General features: G+C 38.8%; 1 protein-coding gene across 2 annotated transcripts in view; it reads left to right on the top strand.

Annotated features, from left to right (window-relative positions):
• gish (casein kinase I gish) overlaps nucleotides 1-24,505 on the top strand; it is a 139,422-nt gene that overhangs the window by 67,287 nt on the left and 47,630 nt on the right. For both annotated transcript variants that reach the window (XM_083118477.1, XM_083118476.1), the window contains exons 2-3: nucleotides 6,201-6,241; nucleotides 19,402-19,471. In XM_083118477.1, coding sequence (XP_082974603.1) covers nucleotides 6,201-6,241; nucleotides 19,402-19,471 — 111 coding nt within the window. The remainder of the gene's footprint in view (nucleotides 1-6,200; nucleotides 6,242-19,401; nucleotides 19,472-24,505) is intronic.

Raw genomic sequence — 24,505 nt, 5'->3', positions numbered from 1 at the left:
ATCCATTTCTGTTATTTGTATAGCTCGACCACAAGGAAAAAAACCTTCCCTCAAAAGCGTTCGCGCATTTTCCCTGCCGTTATCGGTCCTCGGGGCAGTGTTGCCAGGTCAGACGTGAAAAAATCGGAAGATTGTTCCTTGGGAAACCAGAAGATCTGCTACAAAATCCGATGATCTAATAGCAGCGGATGAACGACCTTCTCGGGGGCGGCATAGGCGTGCGCACTGGGGGGGCAAGAGGATGTCTGCAGATTTTTTTCCAGCGAGGGGGAAACAATGTATTTTTATCAGGCGGGTAAACGAGGCATATTACCCCGTAATAATGTTGCCCTCTCAGAAAACACCACTTGAGTTTGAAATTATCACGTTCCTACATCCCTATTATAATAATGGATGTAAATTACTGTAACTGAAATCAACTCATACGTCTGAAATAATAAGTACTTTTATGTCAACATTCATTTTCCAGAAGGGGAGCGGGTGGCGACCATCCTTGCACTTCCTTCTGGACGTCCATGCCGCTTTATAATTTTGTAGAAAATTAAGTATTTAAGTATAGAATAGTATATTAAGGATATAAAATTAAGTATTTTCAAGCCGATGAAAGTTCCAAGCAACTACGGGGGAGGGGGTGCATTATTTCCTTTGTAATTGAACTATGCCGCTTCGTTCTCTAGCAAATTTCTTGTAATTAACACATGCTTTATTTGTCTGTTATGCTGCCTCTATGTTGCTGCATTTAATATATAATAGACACACACACACACACACATACATATATAAAATAATTTGCCCACGCTACGAAGTCAGTGTTCCTACCTAGTAAGGAAAGGACGTTTCACTGTGTTTGTGTCACTTCATTCATTTCATCAGTTTTTCATTCATCCTTGTTGTCGTACTTACCCGTAGAGGCACAAAAGCGACGTAAAATAACTAAAATGGAAATAGATTTTCCGGTGGGATAAAATACAACCATCTAAAAATAGTAATGTACATGGACGTCCGCAAGATTTTTTCCAGGCAGGAGCAAGGAAGGCACATTTTCTCCAATAATAGGGTTGTTCCCTCAAAAAACATTGCTTAAATTTCAATGTATCATATTCATGCAATAATTAACACACATTATTGCAGCTGAAATGAAATTATATGTGAAAAATATATAATTTTTGGTTGACTTTCATTTTCCAGGGGGGCCACGCCCCCCCTTCCGGACGCCCATGGTAATGTAGTAATAGTAATAAAATAATAATAATGTCCTAGCACATCGTTTGGCATAATTTCACAGTTCAAACAGCACTTTTCATGGCTGAGTGGAGTTCCACTCTCCCCTCCATGTTCAAGTAAGGTGACCAGGAAACTTGTTTTTGAGCAGGCCGTCGGAGGTGCCATAGCAATAGTTTATTATGGAATCCTACCTAGAAATCAATAGGTCTGGCAACACTGACGTTGACCGCTCTGAAGGCTCCTTCTTCCTGTCTTTTTCCCCCACCCGCCAGCGCGATGGGGTCTGCGCAGGTTTCTTTCCTTGTGGTTCCACTATACTAAGAAAGTCAGGCTTTTGAGGATGACTCTCCCACGCCATTGGACAGAGGAAAATAAACTGTTGATCTCTAGATGGAGGTAGAAGTTTTTGCGCTTGTGGCACCATTTATGCCTTTCGACGTTATCCATTGTAAAAAGCTATTTGGCTTTTTCAGCTCTGCCGCAGACCCAACAATTGTTCAATCTAATTGTCGTAACGGACGCTGGATGTTTCGTACATTATCATCATTTTGATGCTGTAATTTTACGGTTCTTGGGCACAGTCTTCCTAATGGCCCTCTTATCCTTACCGATTAGTTTTTTTAATTTTTTTATCCCATCAATGTTTAGCAGTAATAGTACCGTGGTTATATTCCAACCATAACCTTGGATTCGATAGGTTTTCAGCACTTCGTTACATATCAGAGCAGGGAGTACACACCATGCGGTTGCCAATACTTGCTAATTGCAGTGGATCGACAGTGTAACAAATAGAGAACAGTGATTTGGTTCTCTTTCAGGTATGCATACTAACAGGGTGGCATTTAATATTTCATCCGGAGGGGAGGGGGTGGCAGAAGGTTTTTCTTTCTTAATATTCCAAATTTGTACTTCTCCTGTTCACTATCCGCGATTTCATTGCTCTTGCACAGTCTAGAGAAAATTGCCATTCTCGAGGATGTATTGAAAGACGCTGAATTTCTTATACTGAATAAACAACCTAGCATCACGTGGTGCCTCGTGGTTTTTGCAATTGTACATGTTTTGTTTGCCAAAGAGGATCATAAATTGTGTGAATTTTAGACAGTTTCAATAATTCTATAACAATGGTATTTCTAATTGGATCTCGGGACATCCATTATACTTGGATAGTGCTTTACAAATTCAAGTATTTGAAGTCTGTAATTGATAGTAACTGAAAGCTTAGTCCTCAAAATTGGATTCAGTGGCAAGAAGTCAACACGAGTTGCGCGAAAATCACGAACTGCTCTATTAGGGACCACACAGAATTTAGAAGTAGCTGATGTTGAAATTATTCAAAAGAGCAAATAAAATGTTCCGAATATTAACAATATAAGTATCAAGAGAACCAAATATTACTGTATTAATTATTAATGCAATCTGAATTTCTTATAGAATATTCCTTCATTTCTGCATTTTTAATCATCTTGAAACGTCAACTTAGCTTTTCGAAAGTTTGATATTGAATGCGGAAATCCCTGTTTGGAATCCAGAATAACGCAGTACTTTTGGCTGTTCTCGTGCGTTTCATCTAATTGTCAATTGTCCTAATTTTCTCGCTTAAGCCAAAGAAGCACAAAAGTAACATAAGAGAACCGAAATACAATAAAATGCAATACAAATTATGTAAAGAAATTTAAATGAAATTGTTTATTATTGAATGATTCCATGTATCGAAAAGATAATGCGCTATATTTCATCGTGTTTATTAGCGTAAGAACTTTGTAGTCGTCAAAAGTGGCGAATTGATGTTGCCAAACTACAGTCCTTGCGAGGGCATTTCGCTGTGGCTAAGCCCGGTAACCCACCCCCTCCCCCACTGTCCATCACGTAAATAATAATCGAAGCAATTTGGTCGTTTGGTATCCCTGGTCTTGTTTCGATCTAATATAACAATGTTATCATATTAGCTTATGACCGAAACAAATAAAGCCTTTAGTCATGTACCTTCTGTTTTCAAGGAACGATCGATGAAGTGGTTCTGCTGAATTTTAGCCTCATAACTGTGTTTCGTGAAGCGAAGATACATGCGAACCTAACGTTTTATAGCTTCTTGAAGTATTTGCTGATTTCGGAGGTGAACTACATCGTTTGACATACGAATGAGAGAGAGAGAGCATGCATGTATAGTCACGGACACTTCTGGGTTGTAACAATCCCATTGACTTTTAATAGGATCATTACAACCCAGAAGTGTCCGTGACTGTACTGTATATGCTAATGTAAACGCGTGGCTCCGTTTACCTTTATACCAATGTCGTTTTAAGACATGGAAGTTTCATTTTGTTCATCAATTACCACTCACCATCATAATAGCGATTAATCGAGAGAGGTAAAAAGCGATGTGAGATTACCAAAATACAAATGCATTCACATCTACATTGCTATCGGAGAGATTTTAAAATATGAACTGCTATTTCTGTATGAAATTAGTTAAGTATCTCGGCTTTGTTTATACACGCCCTACTGAAGTTTCTTGAACCATTAAGTTGAAGTGTCACAATTTCGCACCGGGCATGCATTTATTTCAATATCGTCGGAATGGGCACGGCTATGAAAGAAAATCCACCCATAATTTGAGAGTATGAATTTCTCCCCATGTTGCAACTGGAATCTGTTTTTGAAGTTTATTATTAAGCTAGATACCGTGTTTGGAAATTATGATGAATAAGTATTTACATAATCCCATGTATTCCTTATGGAGAAACCACTTCAAATTCAAGTTACGGCTAAAGAAATTGTAGTTTCGACTCTTTCTAGCGAAAATATCATCTTCAATGGATCTTCTACCCGATCATATGCTTTTTCCGCCATCGGAAGTTTTAAATTCTCAAGAAAACGAATAAAATAATTTCCCCATAAGAGTCATGTATTTCTCCTTGCCTCCAACGGCCATTCTGGCAGTGTTGCCAAACCTGAAGCGCATAAAAGAGCTAAATTTCACCTTAAATTGAGCTAAAGTTGCAAGGAGCTATATTTAGAAAGGCTTGATAAAGTGCCTCCTAGGGTAATTTAGTTGTCAAGTGGGTGGGGGACGCTGCTATTACCGTTAACTTTAAGGTGATGACAACCTATTCTTAGTTTTCACCGTGTAGATCTGACGGCATCACCCATCTCAATAATCCACCGATAGTCGTATGAAATCGAAAATAAGGGATTATCGGATAACAATATTGCCATATTCACCTCAGCCATGGCGCTATATGAAAGTAGCTGGAAAAGTAAGAGGGGGTGGGGCGACGCAGCCAATATAACAATATCACGTCACGTGTAAAATGTATACTCATGGCAAAAGTTTGTCTACGTGGCCAGGGCTACTGATGGCATCATAGTGGGACAGGGGTTGGGTGCCACAGTTCACAGCGAAACGAGTGCACGAAAGAGCCAGATCTGGCTCCAAAAGAGCTAAGTTGGCAACAGTGCTCCCCAGCTGCCTGAGAGAGAAGGACCTAGGGGAAATTGTCCCTCTCCCCCTTAATGGTGATTGTGCACACACACATCAACCCCACAAAAGCAATTCCAAGGAAATAGTATTATCCAATTTTATTCAGTTGTGGTGCTAGCCTGTGTGTGTGTGTGTGCCTTGCACTCATACCGTAGCATTTGCATTGATAACACTGATCAACGCTTTTTATTGCCAACGAAATGAGAGTCATTTTATGGTATCTTTGCCATTGTAATTTCGAATATGATATTAGTTCTTTCTAGATTGGCTCTAGTTTTTGATTAATAGCTGTCCTTTAAAAATCATAAAAAAAGCATGAAATCTCATTGTTAATCACTCTTAATGATGAGAGAAACGGCGTTTGAGATTTTCTTGTGTGTGTAGGGTGTCGAAACAATCACGTTGAAGATCCCAACAATAATCTGCCACACTAGCGACGATTTGGTACCAAAACGTGGAGGGGCAGGTGCAAGGACAGTTTAGTCTTCCTTAGTAGACAGCAAGAAGTGGGTGGGAAATGTCCTCCACACCCCTCCTAATCGCCATTACTGATCATCTGCTATCTCGTATCTGTCCCATCTGCTTCGAAATATTTCCTCCATCTCCTTTATATTTTGGTGGGACCTCTCCCCTTGTTTTTCATTAAAATTACCAAGATTATCTGGAAAACTCATATTAATACCAAAATATTTGAAGTTTGTGAGCAAGTTTTGCACAAGTTCTTCATAGTTTTCGTGTTTGTGATTACCGAAGAAGTTCTTGACCACTAACACATAACTAAATCATGTAGAAGCTTCAATATCATTCCTAAAATTAGAGATTTGAATAATTAATGAGTTTACGAGTTTGATGCCCATGAAAGATCCCTATTTTTAGTTTCTCAATACTCAGACCATGAAAGAATCTATAGATGTAATGAAACACTCGCTACCTTTATCCAAGACTTGACAAACTACTTCAATATGCAAGATATGCTTCCTTTACAAAGTCAGTGATGGTTTTCTTTGTTTCTGCAAAGAATATTCACCACAAATGCAGCATAATCCGTCAGGATCATTTATGCGGCCTAAGCTGCCCTTGAAGAACTCATGTTTCGTTCCCCTCAACAATAGAAATAAAACTAAAAAATAAATCAAAGAAAGACGAACTTTTAATAAATATATTCTGTGCAATGGATGGACTAGAAAATATTTTTATACAATAAAATAAAAGCCATGCCCTATTCCATGACAACACCTAGAGCTCTTATTGAGATAAACTTAAATGAGATAAACTTAAAATCGAAAGATATCAAGTATCTCAAGAACTTGAGCCAACTTGGCAAAACTGTTGTTCATTTTAGATTGAGCACAACCAAAATACCATAAATTCGTTCAAAAATCTTTGGCAACTATTTTTTTTGTAGATCTGTGCAATATATTGATATTTAATGTGGATGTAAAAAACTATGTGTATGCAACTTTTACGTAACATGTTTCTTTGTTTCTTCTAGGAAAGAACTTGTACACCAACGAGCATGTGGCCATAAAATTGGTAAGTACTGGACATTCATTTTTCATATTAGCTAGAGCTAAATCAGATTCCAGTTGTATGTAACCAATACTAATATCTGTGTTTTCGATACCTAACTATTGTAGAAATGTAAAGTTCCATTGCAACTGAAACATCTTAGCCTACCAGCTTTTTTTATTGTAAAATATCCACAGTTTCACTGAAGATACTTTCCAATATCTGTATGAATTCAGGCCCAAATACTCTCGTGGGGTCGCCTTCCCGATGATGCAGTGGTAACGTCATTAATTCGAATCCCACTTTAGACTGTAGGTCCAGTCCCGATTAGCCTTTCTGTCCATAAAGTAAAATTAGAAAGTCGTCTATTTGAACCAGGCATAAAATATAAATACATTTTGTTCGTAGTTGTGTCCAAAAATAATTTTGTTTCACATAGAAAACCTGCTTTTTTACAGCTTAAGAAGTTTGTAAAATATGTTTGATCCCAGTCCATCGATGAAGGAATAAGAATTGTATCTGAAATTAAATTAAATTGACAATTGAAATGCCACCACCGCATCTTTTACCATTGGAGACGGTGCATTGGTTCATTTACGCTAACGTATACATCCGCGATCGAGATGGGCCCGCCTCCAAGCATGTTCCAGGTTCGATCAAAAAATTCACTCAGCCCGCCCTCCCGACTTAGGAATTTCTACTTCTAAAGCTGTATAGCTATGTTGGTCCACTTTGTTCTAGTGTATCCCTATAGAGTAACCAAGGGCCCTGCAGACCGTTGTATGTAACATTTTTGTAGTTTTATTTTTGCTCGTTTGTTTTCAACAATATTAAATAAACTTTATTCTCTTTAATAGAAAGTGCATTTGAACCTTTAAAACTTGTTTTTTAAAATATTAAAAGGAAAACAGAACGGTCTGAAAATTTATTTAAAATATGATTGTTTTGTCAAAATGCATGGGATCCGTAATAGCGAACTTAGTTGTTATTGAAATAACACAGTTTTAATTAACTTCTTGTCTAGGTAGGGAACGGATTTAATGTAAATACATATTTTTGTGATGCTAAAATCAACGTTATTTTGTATTTGAGAATCGTGGTATGTAAGCTCGAAAAAATGCTATTTTTATTTTTCCATGTTTTAACGTATATTAGATTTTAGCATATATTTGAGTTATATTACATATAATTTCCATATTTTCAAACATTTCCGACTTATGTTCCATATTCATGGTATTACTACAGTTTACATTCTTGTGTTAAACAAAAAACAACAAAAAAAAAACCCGAAGGATTTCCGTTCATCTGTATTCTGTTCGTTTTGTACTGTTTATTTTAAATCTTGTTAATGCATACGTTATTCTAACGTTCTTGTCCAGAATAGAGAATCCGAACTCAAGCTATCGCCGTTAAATCCATTGCATATTTTAAATACACTTCAATTACTTCATGCTACTTTGAACGCAGTTGCAGTCAATATAAATATGTCTTTAGGAACAACAGAAGGATGGATATTCACGTTCCTGCACTTAGGGAGTTTGGTAATCCATTGTTTTGGTAACAAATAATAAAGCACGTTTTGTATTCGAATTTGCATTAGAATTGATGTAATGTAAGGCTAATGCATTTTATTTTGCTGCGTGCGCCACCTGCTTAATGAAAATTTACCATTTTTCAGAATTGTAAGTCCATATTTATTCCATATTTTGATTAAAATAACTAAGTATATTTACACATCGTACACTTTTAGTACATAATAAATCCGTTCCCTGGCCAAAACAATTAAAAATCTCAAAATGACAAAAGTACCTCCCACCCCTTAGGCTAGGCTGATTCCTGACAGTGAATTGGGGAATACTGACTGACACAATATGGTGTTTAATACTAACGTTTATTTCATTACAGTTAATTATCTGAAGTAAATGCAGTGTGATAGAGACATGAAGGGTAGTTGCTTGAAATGGAATTCGCGCCGCCATGAACCGAGCTTTCGGTGTAGGTGTTTTGATTTCACATCTGAAGCAGAGTAACGTACTGCCATGGCATCAAGGCTCCCCGACACGCCACTTGAAATTACTCAGGAGCCCCCGAAGTAGGCCAATTTGTCACGCAACCGACTCTTGCTTTCGCAAGTGAGGAAGTGGGCAGATAAGGTCGTCCTTGCACATTTTCCCAAATATGAATCTTTAATATTCAAAATACTACCCTTCCCCCTCCCAGTCCGATGGCGGTTGCATATTCACTCGCCCTGAACTTCTCGAGGAGTTACGATGGAATATCCGCTTGCCGGTGTCGTAATCCATCAGTGTGCCACATTATAGACGATTATATGCATATACCATAAAAGTATTACGTGAACTAAACCCAGGTACATTTAAAATAATGTAACCAATTATTCTTAGGTTGGCACTAGAACAGTGTTCTTCATTAGAAGTGAGGAAATGGTGGCCAACTGAAGTTGTCAATAGAGCCCGGGTTTTATGCACTAAAAACTACTAAAATAGGCAATAATGTGTTCAAAATTGAAAAATAGCTACGTTATTACACTATAAAATAAAAAGTCATACAATAGCTATTTGCTTCTATTTCTGTGAATAATGATCAAATAACTTAAATTCAAAATCTCTCATTGGTGACTAATTTCATAACATGGCTTCCCGGCTTCGATTTCCGGTAAAGGCACATTGCTCAATGTTTCGGATCCCACTGTAAACTGTAGGTCTAATCCCGATTAGCCTGCCTGTGCATGAAGTGGACTTAAAAGAAGAATTCATAATCTGGCCTTGTCTCAAGGCGCTGGAGGATGAACCTTTTCTAGTGGCATTGGAGATGGCGTCAGACACACGATCGCCATTTACTCTTATGTCAACTGAAGATTTATTGTAAGTTCTATCCGTCGAGGGGAAGGATTATCTTTCGGTACCTCGTTTATCAGCAAATAGGAGCTCGTAAACAGGAGGGCACAAACACTCCTTTGAGGCAAATATATGCACCAATAGTCGAAACAGGCAATTTTAGATGCAATAGAATTTCCATATTGTGACAGTGGTAGTACCCTGCATCACAGTATGTACTGCAAGCCTACGAATCTGATCACGGAACAGAATAGGCATTTAGGCAACATCAGGATTCGACTTGTGAGGACTATGCAGTTCAGATCTTTAAAAACATGATGATAATACACTTAAAAGAGCTTGATTTTTTAATGCAGGAGCATGGACTAGATGTTTTCAGATTTAGCATTTATCGATTTCATAATTGTGTACTTCGGCAGCTTAATGGCTACAACAAGAGTAAATGCACACTGTTTGAAAAATGTGATAGAACAACCATAAAGAATACCTTAGCCGTATCGTCGCAACACCAATCAATATATGTTCCTAACACTGGCAAACATTGAAACATAACTTATCTACACTTTCCAGAATATTTTCGCTAACCAGAATGTTTAGTCGTGCAGGAAACACCTCAATGCGAAAATAAAGGCATATTCTAAATATGTAGTATTAATTGTAATTTTTCTTCTATGGGACACCCGGGGATAAAGGCGGACGCAGCGTGGTGCTGATCACATTACCACCTCTGTGGCCGAGATCGAGAATGATCGCATCCCGTGCTTTCGTTCATGGCAAGGTGCAATGCACAGGGCTTTGTCTTCACTATCCCAGAAATATGATTTTCTCAAATGCACTTTTGGCCTTCGAATCGCATCAGGGGAAATTAATTAAACGTTTTGCGCTTAAATATTAGATTTGGTTTCGTGGTATGTAATTGACAACAGACAATTGTTATTCATAGTAAAGAAGTGAAATTTCTCGCGTAGGCTTAGTAATACATGAAAGTGCTGCACACCTACGGATCTTGTGACGTCAACGATTCGCGTAGTTGATGATGCGTGTAGAAGTTGATAACCTTTGAGTGATTACTTTCTGTAATTGCTTTTTCGAATTGAGGTGCTCGTAATGTCTACAATAACGTGAGAGCATGCTTTAGCGATACGAGTAACGTACGTGTCTACTCTTTTCGTGTATACATTCATGTAAGGAATGTCTGTATTATATTTTTGCGGCAATATAATGCGTCCGTCACTCGCTCTTATCTTATACAGTTATGCGGTGGACTTTTAAATCGCAGCAGGAGTCTTCTTCCTACAGAAGGCCGAACTTTATATTGTGCTATTCTTACTGTGTTGCATTCCTCGTTTGCTATTTATTCTCTGTACCTTTAGCAATGCACATTTTCATCGATTTGGTTGTCATCGGCCTGCCATCCTGCATCGTGAGACGATCGATTTCCACATCTTTCTCTTGCTGTGTACACGTCTCAGAACATCTTAGTTTGTTACTCTTATCAGATTTATCTTCAACATTCTCCTGTAACACCGCATTTTGAAGGCTGCCAGTCTTTACCTTTAAGGTTTGACCCACTGCCCATATTTTGGAGCCATGTGTTCCTATTTTAGAATTGCATCCTTGTAGCAAATTCTCTGTTCCTGAAGTTAGTAATGTTTTTGTTCTTGTAGAAGCTTCATCTTCCATCAGCCGCTATTGTATTCCCAGGAATACAAAACTCTTCCATTATCATTGCTTTCTTCACATTTATTTTAATTTTATAACTACTGTGGGAGATTTCCATTTCGTTTATTATTTTGTTGAGACCTGTTTCTTCCTCACTTAAGAGTTCTATGCCATCCGCAAATCGGTTGAGGGAATTTGATCGAAATGATGTGAATCATAAAAACAAGAGAAGGGTAGTGGTTCATATGATTATGTTCAGTGTATCATGTCCCACAAACTGCAAGTTAGCCTATGTGCATAAAATGTATTTCGAAAATCTGTTACTCTGGGGTTATTGCCGAATATGACCGCCGGCGAGTGGAACCTGATCATTTTGCCGTTCAAAATATTCTGGGATTTGTGGTAGGCTTCAATTGATTGACTTAACTTGTCCTGAAGTTGTAGTAACCAGCAAAGGTCGACCAATTTCCCAATGTTCTCGGAAGCCATGAAATTCTGATCTTATAAACTTGATGGAAGAGTTACGTGTTGCCTTTTGTTTTAAATGGAGGACCATGGGCTTATTATTAATTACCATTTAAATCCGATTCCATTACACCAAATTCTATATTTCTAGCATTGGTAGTTTTCTAAAAAGACAAGTCGAGATAACTATCAGCATCTTATCAACATTTCACGACACACATATTTGTACATGCATTTTTACGGATAGTTCGTAATAATTGTTGTTAGGCGTATACATACTTCAATGAAGATAATAAATGTCCTTTTACACTAAGAAGTAACTCTTTCAGCCCACGAAATTATATATTTGTATGTGTAGTAGTTAATGAGAAATCAACAGATATCGAATGGTTAAACGTATATTGATCGGTAGGCTACGTCAATCACTCGCATCAAATTTTTGTTTGTAGTTGCAGTAGTTCATGAGACGCGGGAGAGGCGGACACGACCGTCGCACAAGAGTACTTTTTCAGCTTTGCTGATTAGCAGCTGATAATCTGTACAGAATCAATTGACTTGGATTCGAATCAGGTGCCTCTAACTTCGCAGCACCAGTCAGTTTGTTGGCATTGTGCTGACCACAATGGTTTTCACCGTGCTAAGACGAAGGAATGCTTAAATAATTGCAGATTATATGCATTTTATTTCTCAGTGTGTGCCCCTAATATCATAGAAATGTATGTTTTTCGTATACGTTAGTTGATCATCTGACTTTTTGGTATTTCGTCATATTTGGGCGAGTAAGGTGCCAGTTGTGGCGACTGAATTGGTATCCACTGGTCGCAAAATGGCGCCTGAAGTTCGAAATCTGATTCCGAACCCTTGTATAAACAGATAATCGCAAAGTGGATATTCTGAGGTTTTAAACCCGCGACCGAGCTCGAAGGTAAATTTTCGATCCGCTCGACGCACATGATTCGTTATTTTAACCCGCTTCCCTCTATCTACATTAATCGCAACGATTTGGACGAACGTTGCCTTGCTATATAATTTAGTGGCTCTAGTAACCTTCGCGATATAATTATACACGTAAATGCACATAATTTGAAAATTTTGCCAGCTGTGTATGTAGGCGTGTTCAACAAGTAACTCGCGTTTACTTATGGAAACTCGCAGGCGCTCCGTGCATCTCCCGGTTTTTTTATACACACTGCATCCCAAGGGCTCCTGCATCGCTTCCTCCCCCCTCCTTTTCGCCGTCTCATAACGCTACAGTAACGCTGCTCGCTCTAAGTTCCACGCGTACATACGAGAGCGCTCTTTCACAAATGAAGCGAGTTGCCCAGGCGTGACATATGGAGTCCGAACGGAAGAATGCAACTACTAACGCTAAAACGCTTTCTAAATTGTATGAGCGAACAAGATAACGCTTTAGGATACGAACGGGCCAGGGCTGAAAGAACACGCTTGCGTTGGTCGTGTCCGTATACCCGCCCGTCTATGTCAACTATATCTCAGAAATTGCTACAGCTATATATACAATTTGGTGGAATTAGACCTGAAAACCGACCTCAGTGGCGGAGGGGTTAGCACAGCGCACCAAGAATTACGGCCTGGAAATGTGTGATACGGTATTTGTGAACGTCCCTTCATCAATGTCATCGTGGATATATAACTCTTAAGAATCTCGCTAGTGACATAGTTAATTGGAATCACGCGCATCTTATGCATATGCGCAAGATTCCCGTGCAACAGCTGGTGTCGGTTAAGATGCTCGGCCTGTGCATGTGTGTTCCATGTCAATGTTCTATCATCCTCATCTTTGCGATTAGCCCAAAGTGGCAGAATAGCGACACTAAATAACAAAAATCGAATCAAATGATAGACCTGAAAGAAACGCAATCTTCTAATACTCTGTATAATGGGATATTTTTTCTATTGAACTGTTAATGGAGCCAGACATTTTAAAAATATATTAGTACCTCGATTTGGTTATTTTGGAAAGTACGATTGATGCAAGGATGAAATTTTGTGTAATGAAATAGGATGAAAATGCCAATTTATTATTACGGAAATTATCCTCACTAGCAGTTTGTTATAAAATATATAAACCAGTAAAGTGAAGATATGCCAGTTAGTACTCATGGAGCATATCGTGATTACATAGTACGAGTAAAAGCAGCTCCATCTTGTTCTAATATTACGCGATCATTGAGGAAGGCTAGAAGACGTCAAGTGACGTCAGAGATTCCTTTTTGTGCGTCAAAATTTCAGTTGTGGACGTAAAAGATGTCCCACATTACCGTGTCCATGTCATATTTTTTTTTTACCAATGCCTTCTGTGCTAATTTGATTTGACTTGTTTATTGAATTCAATGCATGATGAACGAACTTCTGCCATTTATATCCCTCTGGGGACTCATGTTTATAATTATTGGGAAGGGTGAAAGCATCCGCAGGGGTTGGTGTGATTCCCTTTATCTTCCTCACTGATTACATATGTCATCCGTTCATACACCCGATTGTCACAACGATCTCCAGGCATGTCATAATTAAAATGGATCGTGGTCTCCGAAATACGGGCACATTGCTAATTAAAACCCAATATTTTAAGCCAGTATGTTATATCAATGGAGCTTTACGCTATTCTTCATCCACTGTAAGAATAAAGTCGATGTAAACAATATAAGCGTGACTAGTCTTTTTTATTTTACGTCACTTTTCTGCCACTTTTGGCTAATTGCGACGATGAGGATGAGTGATGATTATATGAAATCGATGAAGGAACACTGCCCAGGCCGAGAATCTTAACCGATATCAGCTGTTGCACAGGAATCTTGCTCGTATACATACGAGTATGATACGCGCGATAAAGCCATACCACTTAACTGTGCCACTGGCGAGACGCTGCTTATGAATTATGCAGGGTGTCCCAAAAGTCTCCATATATAGAGAAAATCGACTTTACTCAGTTGTGCTACAGAATGTTCTCAATGTGCTGGCCATCAAGTCTCAGACACAAATGAACGCGTTTCGCCGAACATGTAGCAAGATGTCTGGCGTCTCACGAGTGCAGGCGTTGATGTTGCGAGATTTCAGATAAAGCATATCCCTGATTTTCTCCTGGTAGATGATGGACTTCAAATGTCCCCAAAGATAACAATCAAGGGGCATGAGGTCCGGAGACCAGGGCGGCCATTCCACAGGCAGTTGTTTCAAAATTGCGGCACTGCAGAAAAGGCGTGTGAATCATGCTCCGAGAAGGGGAGGGTGGAGCAGACGACTTTTCACCATGGCCCGAGCAGTGTTGCTCACCGTACGGTCAGGTCCTGACCCTACATGTACGGAAATTTCATTAGGTCAGTTTACCCCGACTTGAAAATTTGGTTAGGCCTAATTATGAAATTATTGTTATCATTAACGTATTGTTACGTATTATTATCTATTAAAGTAAGGATCTCATAAATGATACATACAATAAAATGAAATACGATCTCCCCTTGTCAAAAGACATTAATTATAAAGTCGGTCCCTTCTGAACAGCATTTGATGTTTGTGCTATGCTGAAGTTGAGAAATGTCAGAAGTATTTGTTATTTGATTACTTGTGGAGCAGTGAATGAGAACAGCTTTTGTACTTCACCAGCCGTTCATAAAATTCCCTGAAAAATCAGACACAACGCGAGATTTGTCTTTGGAGCTTGTTTCAAGACTCATTAATTTACGTACATTCTTGTTCCAAGTCCATATTGAAACTGCATGTACGCTTTTTGGGCATGCTCATGTACTTCTCTACAAATGACGGAACACACACAAAACAATAAAACTTTTCTTCTTTAACATGAAATGTACAAATATATACTTGGTTTTCAAGTTAACTCCTAGACTTTCATAAAACTGGACAAATAGCGTTTTTAAATAATATCGAGGTGACGACCGGGGCACGGCTATGAAACCAGGACTGTCCCGGTCAAAACGGGACGTAAGGTCACCCTAAATCTTGTCAAGAAAGGGTCTTCCCGATGGATCAGTGGTAGAGTCGTCGCCTTGTAGGGGTCCCGGTGCGAAACCCGGTGGAGGCACATAGTGGTTCGGATTCCACTTTAAACTGTAGGTCCAGTCCCGATTAGCCTATCTGTGCATGAAGTGGACTTGAAACAGCAATTTAATCAATAATAATCAATCTTGTCAAGAAAGACGCATTACCAGGACTTCAAAACATTCAAAGGCTTTGTGCAGGGAGTGTAAACATGAACGTCAACACAACAATCGACATAGAACAAAATACTTCCTCCTCCTCTCCCCAAGAAACGTTTTTTTTCCCTCCCAACTGTCGGGGCCGAAAAGATTGTGTTTCGTAACATCCATTCCTCAGAAAGAGAAGACGTGTCCTGCACAGTGGCGGCGATTGGGTTCTAAAACGGGGATGAGGGGTAGCAAGGAGAGTTTACTTTTCATTGAAAGTTTAGCTAAGTGCGGGGGCAAAAGTGGGAAGGCAACTACCCCCCCACTCGCCCCCCCCTCAATCGCCGACACTGGTCCTGCGAATCTTGCTTTCTCGTGTGTATTTTGTACTAGTAGTAGAAATCAGTTCAGATTCAGAAGACAGTTATTCTCGCCAGTCATCTTCCAGAAAGGTAAGAACAACAAATGCAATGAGACAGCAGAAATACGGGAAATCATGGGAAGATATTCCAGAATTCTTGTGTTCGGATGCTAGCAAGTCGGCAAGCGCGAAATGTAGAATTTGTAACGAGAAATTTGTTTCGGAGCCTACTTAAAAAAAAGTGAGAGTTGTAGATGCAGTTTGTCAACATTTTTGACTATATGACATGTTTCTTTCGCGATGAACTAGCATATAATGCTATACAATCCATTAATTTAATGCTAAAATGTACAACCAACATGGAAAACGGATGCGTGGGGGGGGGATATTTCCCCTAAGAAATTCTTAAACCAAACGTACGGCCTGGAGACAAAAATACGTTTCGTTTGCCATGTACGGTACGGACTTATCGTGTACAAAGTTGGCAACAGACGAATACGCTACTTCTCAACTCTTCATTCAACGCGACACAGGAAAGATGCACAACCTATCACCCAACTAAAGTGAGAGTTGAGTCTGAGTAGATATGGCCAATGGTTCGGGAACTGCATTTAGCCCATCACGCACGCGCAAGAAACATCAATTGCGTATTTCCGTATGTATGGAGACTTTTGAGACATCCTGTATATCCATGGACGGGTTAAGAATTAACCAATAGGCAAACAACTACAAACCGCATGTTTTTATTTACATATACTGGGCGAGTCTTTTAAAAGAGTCCCCGTGGAAAGTGTTCTCCTTGCTTGTAGGCAACCCTGGTACACCGAAGAGAAGAGCGGGGCAGAGAACAGTCCAGGATATGTCATGTCATGTTGTCGAATATGCTTGGCACCGATATCCTGGACTGTTCTCTAACCCGCTCTTCTCTTCGGTGTACCAAGGTTGCCTACATGCAAGGAGCGCATTTTCCACGGGGCCTCTTTTAAAAGACTCACCCAGTATTTCATTGCTACCGTGAACAAAGAATAGTGTGGGGAGGTTTTCGCTCGATCGCCACGATACGAGCTAACCGTGCTCGGTCAGGGAAACGGAGCCGTTGAATCTCTTGGGCTAGGCAGTGAGTGCACTATCAAATGTGGGACGTGAAGTGAAATGATTACTTGTTCCATATTTTTTCTTGTATCGAAGGGGACATGTGTCGACCACATGCCTCTTCACAAACAGTTAAGATTGTGAGGAAGATAAGGTCGGAGTTTCTTAAGTCTGTCCGAAACTATTAACGTCCTGCACAAGATCCCACTGCTCTCATCATGATAGGAAGCATGCAAATGTGATGTTATGAATTGCTTAGGCAGATCTGCCAGCACGTGTATTTTCGTCGTGGGTGTGGATATTTTATATTTTAAGAAATTATCTAGCATGGATCTTATGTGGTAAGGTACGAAATGATTATATAAGAATTTAGTTGCACGAATTAGTTCCCTTCCACGTATGGATTGGATTCATTCACGAAGTGGTCAGTCCATGTTGTGTTGGGCATTTCTCGGTAATATTTTGGTCCCGGAAAACCAATTATAACTTCTCCGTAAATTCATGAATGAAATACTGCGAAATTACCCAAGTTCGTTTTCATAATGCTCGATAATAACGATCAAGTTACATTAAACGCAAAATAAGTTTTGCGCTAAGAAACACAATTCTGTTTCAAGTTAGCAACGTTAGTTAGTAGGATTTACATTTGTTCCTGAAGGATGACCTCGAGGGCCATAACACCCATCAGCTCACATTTTTGTGAATGTAAAGAACACCCAATTTTCAGTCGCTCAGTTCCAAGCGGCCTCTGAAATTTCGAAAAACTTCCCTCCGAAGGTTCCAGGCTCAAGTCCCGGCCGCTTGGACTTGTGTGTACCTTTGTGGTGTCCCTTCGTAAGTTTCATCCAACTATACATTCTCATCGTTGAGATAAGCGAAGTAGCGGAAAAGCTTTGCAGTATACAGTGCCATAGTTAGGACTATAAAAGTGGGTGAGCTACTGTTCTTTTTTTTCTCTCCAGGTGGGCAATTATGTCGCATATATGCTCATGTGCATCGATTTGTAAACTTCGTTCACTCTGCCCCCAACCCCCTCCAGCTACGTTACCAGCAACAACCAAAATTTTCTGTCCAGGGAACTTCCACACACGCCCCCTTTAGACACTTGTTGCCATTGTTAAAAGGTTCGAAAAACTTGGGAGTTATTTTTCATGTATTCATGGTAATTTCACGCAAGCATCCTAGAATACCGTACGTGTTTCTTAACATGTTTGTAAGATTCCCGTGTGTGCATGCAATCTAATGGTATGTCGCAGAAGTGAGTAATCCCGTGAACAAATAACTATTGTATTCTTCTCCGAATGCCCAAATCTTCCACGATTGCGCTTGTAACTGAATACCTGTTGGCATGGTAGAGGGTGCATTTTGGTCAATAATTTTGTATTTGTGTAACCTTGTAATATTAAGAACTCAAGTTATGTGCTAACTTCGTAAACTACACTAGCGGATTATAAATATTAGCTATTGTTGCTGCCTAACATGAAGGAACGGATTATGTGTAATACTTCAGTGTAAAACCTTGGCACTATAAAAGCTGTAGAAGGTCAGTGTTTATCTAATCAGTCGTTATGTAAGTATTATTCATTTATGCAATCTGAAGGTAGCCATTTTTCCGGATACAAGGATAATCCTAAGTATTCTATTAGAGCATCATCACCGTAGAAATACATGATAGAAAAATATTCATTTTTTTCATTCATCCATTGATTAATTTTTTATTTCGTGAAGCAACAGTTCTCGTTAGGCAATGCATGGTCTGCGCATGGAGTGTGTCACATCGACACTTTAGAGCACTTACCTAGCAATCGAACCCCGCAACCGTTCCTGTTAAAGGCGAGAGTGCTAACCATTCGGCGAAATATGTACACAAACAGAATTTCCCCATATCCTATTTTTTTCACCACATCAATATTCTAAACAACAAAATGCTATGATTTGTTTAATAGATTGCTTCGGTTAGAATCCGAAGACTTTTTTTAATTTTGTATTTTTAGTGTTTGGGTGGTTGTTAATTTTTGCAAGTTGTAATTGGAATTTTAAAATATTTTTCTTTTATTACTTCATTTTGCTGCTTCACGGTCGTTTCATGTATTTTCGTAATTGCTTCTCCCAAAATTCTACTACGTATAATGAGGGTGAATGATATTAAATATTTTGCTTCCCTTCAAATGCAAGAACAGAAAGCAGTCGCTATCTTGGAGCATGATCACAGATAAGGACAGGCAGAGGAAGCAATAGAAGACAACCTTGCAGGTAGCTGCAAATACAAGGAACAATCGCACTTAATTGTTATTTTCACTTTGTTGAAACCAACCAGGTAGTTGTGTCGATTTAATCAGCGTACATAACTGTCATTTATGAAAAAATCAAGCTTACAGGCTATATTTAAAATAAATCTATAGGTATTTTTTTAAATGTAATTTTAAGATAATTTGAAGGCCATTTTGTGAAACTTTTTTTTTAGGTCCGCAACTTCCAAGCCCTAATTAGGTGCTTTAAAAATTCAGGTAACTGTATGCTTAATTACGAAGATAAGTTATTTGAAAGTCGTGTATTTGGCCTTATCAGTATTTTCTTTTGTTTCAGGAACCCATGAAATCGAAGGCACCACAGTTACACTTGGAATATAGGTTTTATAAACTTTTAGGAGATCAAGGTGAGTGTGTGTGTTTTTTCCCCTCTCGGTATATCATTTTAAATGTTGGCGTGAAGTATAGAATTTTGAAGAAATGAAGGAACTTGTGAAGGTGCCAGATGTTAAACAAGGAGTTAAATTAACATCTACTAGCGTTCTTTTCAACCTATAATATTTGCAAATCAATATTCCCACACTGATCAGTCCATAAATTCGTAAAACCCGTATAAAATCCGAGAACTTCTTAATGAACCAACCTAGTGTCGGAAGATTTCATTCGTTTGTAGAAGTGATAGATGGTTAAATCGTTGTGTTTAAACTTGTTAATGTGAAAGCCTTAAAAATAAGTAAAATAGTAGTCGACTTTTATGATTACGGCAAGGATTCCGTAGCGTTTCGTCAGAGTTGCAGTTCGTCCGAAAGCGAAATTCGTAGAAAAATGCTACAGCTCGTCCGCCACGATTTAACCTTTACTTTGTTGCTCAACAAACACCATGGAAAGATGTAGCACGTACTGTACCCTTGCAATGACTGAGCCAGTTTCAGCAAAGAAAGCTACCAAATTCTGCACAGCTGCGTACTCTTGAGGATGTATGAATCTCCCAGATGTCCTGTGTCATGTGAAACGAACTTTGAGAATTACGAGGTACTCTTGTTTCAATAACACTGCAAAGAAATGTGTTATACGGCGTACGCTTTTAGAAGGAACATGAGTTCAGCCAATACGCAGCCAGTGCTGTCGCGCTGTTGTCAAACCAACTGCTAGCGGAAGGGAAACGCAGTGAATTCTGTGTTCAATATTCAACTTTTTATATATAGCAATGCATGCATGTGATATTTGATTACAATGGAATATATAGTGAATAATTCTACACAGGATTATATCACTGCAGCATATAAGAGAAACTCGTACCTGAAAAAAGTTTGAAGGTAGAGTCATCATCCTCGCTCTCGTTTCTGTTTTCTGGCATGTTTCCCAGGAGATTTGAATAGGGGTTCAACGATTTCTGTTGTAGATAGTTTACCCTGTTTTATAATGCGCAACACAGTATGCACACATACACCACACGCTTTAGCCGTAAGTTCTCGACTCTGAGAAAACACTGTTTCAGCACGCACGTCTTGCGAACACCAATTTCTTGAAGTAAGAATAAGCTTTAAAACTAAGATGTTTGTCTTGTGAACATAATACGAGTATTTACTCTTGGTGCCTGTACTACTGGTACTAGGTTTCGAGAACGACATTATTAATTTGATTTGATTTGCTTTATTTTACTTCGCTTTTCTGTCACTTTTGGCTAATTGCAAAGATGGGAATGAGTGATGATATAATGAAATTGATGAAGGGCAATTCATAAACATCCATGTCAACCCGGGACTCCTGGCGTCATAGCGCGATATGCTAACCACTCGACAATGGCGCCGGCGCGACATTATTAAATAACACTCACGCAACACACGCACTATTGCACAATTATCGAACATTAGGGCTGTATTTCACAAGGAGCTACACCGCCAGGAGTCCCGGGTTCGAATCCCCGCCCGGGCATAGGTGTTTGCAAGTGTCCCTTCATCAATTTCATAATATCATCACCCATCCTCATCTTTGCGTTTATCCAAAAGTGGCAGAAAAACGAAGTAAAATAAATCAATCAATAAGGGCTGTATTGAATCCTCTCACAACTGGTCTTCGTGGCGTACGAATAAAATTATCTTACACCGTCCTTGTTACGATAACGCTGAACTCAAACTGACTCGCAATGTTCGTGAACGTCGACGACAATGAAGGTTCATTGTGCATATTCAGCCGAATTTAACACCCATAGCTTTATCAAGACACAACTCAGCGGGGTCAACACGGTGTCATCGAAAAAGAAAGGGTCATTGTGTGTGTGTAGAGACGTGTTATTTCCCGTGTTTCTTCGACAAACGATAACTCCGGCTGTAGGCGACGGAAATTCATGGGACTTGGACACTCAGGTTCAAAATGTCGTGTCCCATCTTATGATGAACGTTAAAGTGGCGAGTTTTATGAAAATTTTTTGCGCGCAAGAAAAATACAGAACACGGAGTTTAACTAGCGCGCCGCAGTTTCCTAACTGTACAACGTTGCACTCCTGCCATTGGCTGGTCACCACGCACACCCTCTGCGTGGCTCCGCCCGATATCGCTTCTAACACCGTGCGTCGTATAGTTTTATACGAATCACCTTGTACTTTAAGTATGCTTTCGTTGGTCTATTTTCACTTGACCGCGAAAGAGTTCTCGATGTTTCCCTCGTGTCGTGTAATCCCAAAATGAAATTTAATCGATATAATTTGTTTGGGCTCTTTTTCTAATTTCCATTTCTCCCGGACAACCGGTCTGTTTCTTTCTTGCATACAAGATGGAACGTCTCGATTCACGCAAAGGAAAGTGAATGCGAATTATGTATGCTGTATAAATTACACACGAATGCCTTTACGGTCAACTGCACAATCTATTAGGCGATTGTGATACCGGGAGAGACTGATCGTGCCATTTCGATCTGTTTTCATTTTTTTTTACCGCCTCGTTAGTTCCTGGGATTTTGCAAGTATCATCTTTAAATCTTGCCGTATTGTAACACTGCATTGTGGAGAACTTCTGTGGACGTTGAACGTAAGTAACGGAGCTTTGCATGCCGCGTATACGGAATGTGGTTTGTCGATTAGCATCCATTCGTGCAAATTAGTATTGGTGGTGGAGTGAAAATGCAGAAAAGCAGGCGCAAATCGATGCTACAGTTAAAGTACAGTTACTTAAAGTGGAACCAAGGTTTGGCGTGTGTTATTGGAGGAAATTGTTTGTGTACACAGATGTAACACGCCCGGCTGTGTTAGTTCCTAGAGAGCAGGGCATTCATTCTTTCTTCAGCACCTCATCCAACGGATTGATTTCAGACTTCAGAAGCGACTAAAAGCAGGCCTTCTGTTGCTATGGAGAAGTATTTCACGGACTCTAGACATTTTTATACTTACTGACGTAGTTTTTTTTAAAGGTAAAAGGCAGGCCTGAGAAAAATTGATTCGTAAATATGAACAAACATTTTCATTGGTTCTTCGTCCAATAAAATATGTATACAGGGTGATTCAAATGTCACACAACCATTCCTTCCATCGTTTATTACATCATGATGATAATGAAAACTGCACGATCCCTTGAGTAGATTGAGTGATTCCCTTAGTATTTAATTCTTGCTCTCCTCTACGTGTGTACAACATTTTTCACACGAGAAATGACATCAGGCAGGCTCAACTTGTAAGCGTGAGATCCTTTGCAAGCTACTTTTCAGACAGATGTCATCCAAATAAATCGTTTCCGCCACTTGCGAACGGTTCTCAAAGTTTCAAATATTATTTAATACTCAATTTCACAAAGAATTTCCTCACCCTTCCCTGTGTTTCTATACAGCTCAACCAAGATGAGAAAGCCCCGGAAAACTCACGAACTTAAGTGGACAGTCATTTTTCTTCCTCTCGCTTCCCCTTCTCTCGCATACATTCCTGTTGTCAAAAACCTTAAAATAACATTAAAAATTACGTTTCTTACTTTCGCTCTGTACGGTTTTCGCCTTCATGATTATACAAACACGTGATACTGAATAAAAGTGATGACGATATGTTGAAGAATGCCGCGCCAAGGGCAATATTATATGGTAAACAGCTAATTACATTTCGCACGCTACTACCACTTCACTTACAGTTGAAAATTGGACAGAGGGTTTTCTTATCTTGGTCAAGCTGTAGCTCACAAATATGAAATAACATGTCAGTGCTACTAATTTACTTTGATATGCATTTCCATGTGTGTGTGGTGTTATAGTCACAATTAGTATCAGTATTTTTTTTACATGATGTATACAAGGTTTAACCGAATATTTATACAGGGTGTCTGATTTGTCGCAAGACCATTTGAAAGATGTGTACTGACCAAACAAATTATCTGTACTTTTTTATTATTATGAGGAGTAATTTACAGTGTGTGTGTAAAGTTGATGTTGTATTTACAAAATAATTTGAATACATTTCAAGAATGGACAGGTGCAAAACTTAAATGTCTCTGTCAGCAGTGTCATGGAGTATAGAACTTTTATAGTAGATCTGTATTGAGAACAGGCTTTCTTGTAATAGCGCAGACAGCCATTAGGAATGAATTAATCCTATATGTTACTTCCTCCAGAAATTGCAGCATTGCTTTTCAAGGTTTGATACTGAAACCAATCCAATAACTAAACAATACATTTTGGACACAATCGCCTAGAATGGCAAAGCTGATTATACTCCCAGAAACTTGGTTCATTACCATGAAACATGTCAATTTTCTGCTGATCAGTTACTATGTCTTGATGCTTTTTATGACATGCTTCAATTGTCTCTTCACAAGTGAGACATTCTGTTTATATCATATTAGAATTATATGAAGGATTGTGACAGTTTTTTTTTTGTATTCAGTAGCATAAGATGCAAACAATGTTTCATCATTTACTCTATGACATTCCTATTCTCTTTACCTCCCATCTTTACTTTCTGGCATTCATTTTCTTTAAAGGGTTAAAAGAAATCCATTTAAAGGCTCGTTTAAAGTTCTAACTATATACTATTGTGTTATGTTATTCATATGATTGTATCTATAATTTATCTACTGAGCCTTGTAACAGGCTTCGATGTTCTGTGATCATACTCAACATGCTGCTTCATACTAGCCATGGTTATTAGACAATTGTAATAAACATTGAGATTTATTAATACATGGCTTATTTATGCCTTAGATCAACATGATTTACAATATGTTTAAACCATTACATCAACTATTTAGGAAAAATCAGGAGAGAAATGCAAACTTAATACACATTAAAAAAATCACATTAATAAACATGATTGGAAGAAGAGAAGAGAAATATCCTAGACTAGCTCGTGTCTGTTTGTTACAAGTGAAATGTGTATAAAATAAATGTGTGCTAGAAATACAAATAAAACATAAGTTTCTGTATACATGTAATATTAATTAAAGAAAGGGATTTTATGTTTACATCCT

This window comes from Lepisma saccharinum, chromosome 3 (assembly GCF_977018435.1).
Source record: "Lepisma saccharinum chromosome 3, izLepSacc3.1, whole genome shotgun sequence".
Lineage (NCBI taxonomy): Eukaryota > Metazoa > Arthropoda > Insecta > Zygentoma > Lepismatidae > Lepisma > Lepisma saccharinum.
Note: the sequence above shows the minus strand (reverse complement) of the source record. Positions and strands in the feature narration are given on the sequence as shown.